Source organism: Pangasianodon hypophthalmus, chromosome 10 (genome assembly GCF_027358585.1).
Source record: "Pangasianodon hypophthalmus isolate fPanHyp1 chromosome 10, fPanHyp1.pri, whole genome shotgun sequence".
NCBI classification, from domain to species: Eukaryota; Metazoa; Chordata; class Actinopteri; order Siluriformes; family Pangasiidae; genus Pangasianodon; species Pangasianodon hypophthalmus.
Window position 1 is genome coordinate 878,958 of NC_069719.1, and position 5,600 is coordinate 884,557.

Below are 5,600 nucleotides of genomic sequence, written 5' to 3' on the forward strand. Positions count from 1 at the left end.
ACTGTTGCGTTGTTCTTCTGTGCTGCTTTTCCAGGTTTGTAGCGCAGCGTCTTTCAGTTGTTGTTAGTTTTGGGGGGTTTCTCCCTTCAGTCTCCTCTTCAGGAGGTGAAATGCTGCTCAGTTGAGTAAAGGTCTGCTGATGGACTCGTCCAGTCTAAAACCTTCCACTTTTCCCCTGATGAAGTGCTTTGTTGTGTTGCAGTGTGTTTTGGGTCGTTGTCTTGCTGCATGATGAAGTTCCTCCCGATTAGATCGGATGCATTTCACTGTAAATTAGCAGACAGAATGTTTCTGTAGCTTCTGAATTCATTCTGCTGCTACCATCATGAGCTCCATCATCAGTAAAGATTAGTGAGTCTGTTCCAGAAGCAGCCATGCAAGCCCATGCCATGACACTACCTCCACCATGCTTCACCCATGAGCTCGTATGTTCTGGATCATGAGCAGATCCTTTCTTTCTCCACACTTTGGCCTTTCCATCACTTTGGTAGAGGTTCATCTTAGTTCCAGAACTTTTGTGGATCATCTCTGTATTTCTTTGTGAATTCCAATCTGGCCTTCTGACTCTTACTGCTGATGAGAGGTTTGCATCTTGTGGTATGGCCTCCATATTTCTGCTCTTGGAGTCTTCAAGTGGTGGATGCCCTGTGGAGGTTGTGGAGGAGGTTGGTGATGTCACTGACTGTTGTTTGGGGTTTTTCTTCACAGCTCTCACGATGTTTCTGTTCCATGTCTAGCTGTTAGTACACCAGTGGTTTCTTTCTTTTTTCAGGATATTCCACAGTGTTGTATTGGCTATTCCCGATGCTTGTGCAGTGGCTCTGATCGATTTTCCTTCTTTTCTCCATCTTCTGTCCATCTTTTCTTTCTCTGTTCTCTGCATTGCTCTCATTTTTTTCCTCCACTTTTCTCTCCCTGCTTTCCTTCCCTTCTCATCTCTTGTTTCTGTCCTCTTTTTCTTCTTCCTTTCTCTTTCTCCTCTTTTCTGTTTCTCTTTCTCTCTCTCTCTCTCTCTCTCTCTTTCTTTTCATTCCTTTGTGTCTCCCTTGTTGTTCTTTATCACTCCCTTATCGTTCCTTCCTTCGTTCACACACCTGGAGCAGTCGTATCAGATCTCTTTCTGTCTCCATCCATCCATCACACTGTGACAATGTCTGATACACACACACACACACACACACACACACTGTGAGAGAGAGAAAGATCGATGGCCTTGCCAGCATTGCCATGGTAACCAGGATGTGGCCGTGGCCCAGTGCCGGTGTGTGTTGGGGTCATCTCCGTCTCACACACATCCACAGATCAGTGTGTGATGATGGAGCAGTTCATATTTTCCGCTATATCAGGCTTCTGCTCTGTGACTGTAACCCTCCTGTAGAGGTAACCCTCACCATCGATTCATCTGAGGAACCGTTGCATCATAACAATACGTCCTTTTATATTAAAATCCCGGCTAGATGATATCATCCTTTACAGAGCTTCATCACGAGACTCCACACCGGCCGTACTGGTGTTTCCTCAACACTCTGTGAAATAAACTCCGTGTTAATTTCCTAAACAGTGCAGATAAAATAAAAATGCCGGCAGTTTTTAAAAAAATTCCGGATGTAAAGTTATCAAATTGATGTCTTCACTGCATCACTGATGATATTTTGCGCATATATGGAACGTTACTTGAATTATTAGCTACACTTATTCATCGATATTCAGTTAAATAACTGCTTACAAAAATGAGACGACAAAGTTTACGAGCGAGACGTACGGCCGAAGTTTTCCATCAGGACACCAAACTTTACAAACAAGACGTACAGCCGAAGTTTACAATCGAGACGTAAAACTTTACAAACGAGATATACTATACGGTCCAGCTTTATACTTGAGACAGTGAAGTTAAAAACGAGACGCATGGCCAAAGTTTAGAGATGAGGCAGTAATAACACACATTATCGTTTCTATAGTAACGGTTCATTCACAGGGACGAGTGTGGAGATATACGGTCAAACTTTACGAGACAACGAAGTTTTAAAATGAGACTTCGAATAAGAGATATAATACTGAGATAAGATTAACATCAGTGGTGGACACGCCCCCTTCACTGGGGCTGTGTGGCATAGGCTGAGTATTACAGTGTAATTCAATTTCGTGTGTGTGTGAGTGTGTGTGAGTGTGTGTGAGTGTGTGTGAGTGTGTGTGAGTGTGTGTGAGTGTGTGTGAGTGTGTGTGTGTGTGTGTGTGAGTGTGTGTGTGAGTGTGTGTGAGTGTGTGTGAGTGTGTGTGAGTGTGTGTGAGAGTGTGTGTGAGAGTGTGTGTGAGTGTGTGTGAGTGTGTGTGTGTGTGAGTGTGTGTGAGTGTGTGAGAGTGTGTGAGAGTGTGTGAGAGTGTGTGAGAGTGTGTGTGAGTGTGTGTGAGTGTGTGTGAGTGTGTGTGAGTGTGTGTGAGTGTGTGTGTGTGTGTGTTTGAGTGTGTGTGTGTGTGTGTGTGAGAGAGAGAGGTGTCCTTCCCCCGCTCTGAATCTAATGGGCCATTACACTCCCTGCTCTGACGTCAAAGACCCACCGTTTATTACCCGTGTGTGTGTGTGTGTGTGTGTGTGTGTGTGTGTGTGTGTGTGTGAGAGATATATAGGGAGTGAGTGTATCTGTATGCGCTGCTGTGTATCGCTGTATTGCATTTACCCCCGTGTTCCACATCAGTGATTACACTGACATCACAACAACTCTCTCCCTCTCTCTCTCTCACTCTCTCGCCATCTCATCACATTTTTTCACACCTTTCTCTCACATATTTTCCTTTATTTTCCTTTTTTTTAATCTCCACTCCTCTCTCTCTACCTTTCACTAATAAAATATTAAACTAATTCTTTCTAACGGTTTTAATTTTGAATTGATTTTAATTTCTTTTTCTTTCTCTTCTCTTTCCACCAATCGCGAGTGATCACGTGTTCGACGCTAGTGTTAAAACAACGTTTAAACCGAACGCGTTTATACAATAATGTTTTATATTGGGCGCGGTAATGAGAGTCGTAAAAGGTGGACGAGAACGAGACCAGCGTGATGGGTGAAAGAAACAGGTTACCATGGCGACCCTGCCCGCTATCACTTCATTTGTATCGTCCGCTGTTCACGCTCTACAGTCGATAAACCAATAAACTGCTTATGCACGCTGTATTTGTTAGATTGTTTGATATTTGAGATCTCGTGATGTCACAGTACATTTTTAAGAGATATTTTATTGTGTAGAAAACTAAAATTGTAAATTGTATTTTTTTTTTTTTTTGCTTTTAATTTTAAATGCAGCTTTTCTGTTTTGCTGTCGTATGTTTTAAAAAAAGAAAAAAACTTCTGATTCTGATGCATATCTTGTATCGTAAAAATGTTAAAAATTGGTTTAAGATATCGCGATGTGATATTTTTTTGTCGTATCGCTGAGCCCGAGTGTCAGGACGCACTTCACACTGGAGCTCATCCTGGCCGTGTGTGTGTGTTAAATAAGAGGTGTGTGTGTGTTGGGCCAGATTAATAATGAGGTACAGGAATGATTCTCACCTAAAAGATAGGGCTGTCTGTAAGTGCCAAAAAAAGCATTGCGGGTGCGTGCGTGTGTGCGCGCGCGTGCGTGTGTGCGCGCGCGTGCGTGTGTGCGCGCGCGTGCGTGTGCGCGTGCGGGTGCGTGCGTGTGTGTGCGCGCGTGTGTGTGCGCGTGTGTGTGCGCGTGTGTGCGCGCATGCAGTGGCAAGTTTAGAGATGAGTCAGTAATAACACACTGAGCTCCTGAATAAAGCTGAGTAAGGGGAATCCTTTTATTTAGAGTTTTACTCTTGTGTATTATTTAACACCACAGCGCTGTTGAATCCTGCACTCTGATTGGTCAGAAGGTGTTGATTAATTCTCTAGAACAGCAGCTCTGACAGTAGCGCAGGTTTACATTAATGCACTCGTTCTAATACGTTATCGTTTCTATAGCAACAGCTCATTCACAGGGACGTGTACAGCGGACGCTTCACTAATGATGAATGGATTAAAAACATTTTTATGTTTTACATTTTCTCTGTAAGGAGATGTTTATGTAACACGTATGGAAGGAGTCTCCAGTGTCAGCGCTTTGTAACAGTCAGAGGTAAAGCTGGAACTGTAAGTTTTCTGACATCTTCAGGACAGAGGAGTTTACGCTTCTTTCTTTGCGGTTTCTCAGTAACATGCGGAACAAGCTGCGATTTTTTTGTCTTATTAACGTGAAGAGAGAGAATAAAGAGACTGGTGAGGGAACGAGTGTTTATAGCTGCTGTAACATAAGCGACAACAGGAACTAACTCGTTTCGTTAAATGTAACTATAAACGGATATAAAGGACATAGTGTCATTGTTTAATAAATAGACGGTTGTAATTGTTGGTAAAATTGCAGCGGTATAAAAGGAATAAAACACTTGTGCTGTTTTAAAATAATCAACAATTGTGTGTGTGTGTGTGTGTGTGTGTGTGTGTGTGTGTGTGTGTGTTTACAGGTGATCCATAAGCACTTTTACCTGAAGCGAGCTGAGATCATGGCGCAGTGTGAGGAGTGGATCTCCGACATCCAGCAGTACAGCAGCGATAAGAGAGTGGGACGAACCATGTCTCACCACGCAGCCGCACTCAAGGTAACACACACACACACACACACACACACACACACACACTCTTAACATGCATGTTTATTACACAATTGATCATCATTCTGTAATGATCTCATCATCAGTCCACTGTAATTTACTGATGGTAGTGTTTCATGTTCACTGACCTCATCCTTTGCGTTTCCATAGCGACACACGGCCCAGTTGAGGGAGGAGCTTCTGAAGCTGCCCTGTCCGGACGGCCTGGAGCCCGATGGGGAGGAGTTTTCTGAGAAGAGCTCCGCCCTCTCTAAGGATCTCCCCAATCAGGAGGCGGAAAAGCAGAGCGACGCCCAATGTCAAGACTCCCAGTGCAGCGATGGACAGCTTTAAGCCCCGCCTACTCTGATTAAAGCCCCGCCCTCTTAAGACTGTCCCTTGGAATCGATTACAGACTCGAGAGCTTCAGAGACGAAGCCTCACTTTGTCCATATTTGTATGTAAGAATTTAATTATGTAACAGCAACAAGTACGAAACGTAAAAAACCCAGCGCGAAACTCGTGAACAATGCCACGCCCATTAATCGAACAGAGGACGAAAAACACAACTTGTAAAAGAGTGTACACTTCTTTCCTTTTTTTTTTTTTCTCCCAATTGTGAAATAACCACTGATTGAAATGTTATTAAACTTGTTTATGTAAACATGACCGAGGAAATCAGCGTATATACGACAGAACACCTTCGACTCCTACGTTTATTTTCTTTATTCCTGACTGTTAGTGTGAGAACGGGATCGTAGTGTAAGGAGGATGTTAAAATCCACACACACACACACACACACACACACACACACACACGGGGAAATCCTCTGGTCAGTGACATTTGCTTCTTCTTTTGATTTTTACGCCCCTGGTGTCGAGTTGAATAAAGGCGACGCTCAGCGTGACGCTCCTCCACGGCCTCCTCACCTCATCACTGATTTTAAACACTTTAATAAACACAAACTGTTTT

General features: G+C 43.5%; 1 protein-coding gene across 9 annotated transcripts in view; it reads left to right on the forward strand.

Moving 5' to 3' along the window:
- Positions 1 to 5,296, forward strand: part of birc6 (baculoviral IAP repeat containing 6) — a 120,920-nt gene extending 115,624 nt beyond the window's left edge. For all 9 annotated transcript variants that reach the window (XM_053237756.1, XM_053237759.1, XM_053237762.1 and 6 more), the window contains exons 73-74: positions 4,502 to 4,636; positions 4,799 to 5,296. In XM_053237756.1, the coding sequence (XP_053093731.1) occupies positions 4,502 to 4,636; positions 4,799 to 4,981 (318 nt within the window). In that variant the 3' untranslated portion in view covers positions 4,982 to 5,296. The remainder of the gene's footprint in view (positions 1 to 4,501; positions 4,637 to 4,798) is intronic.
- The last annotated feature ends 304 nt before the right edge of the window (positions 5,297 to 5,600 follow it).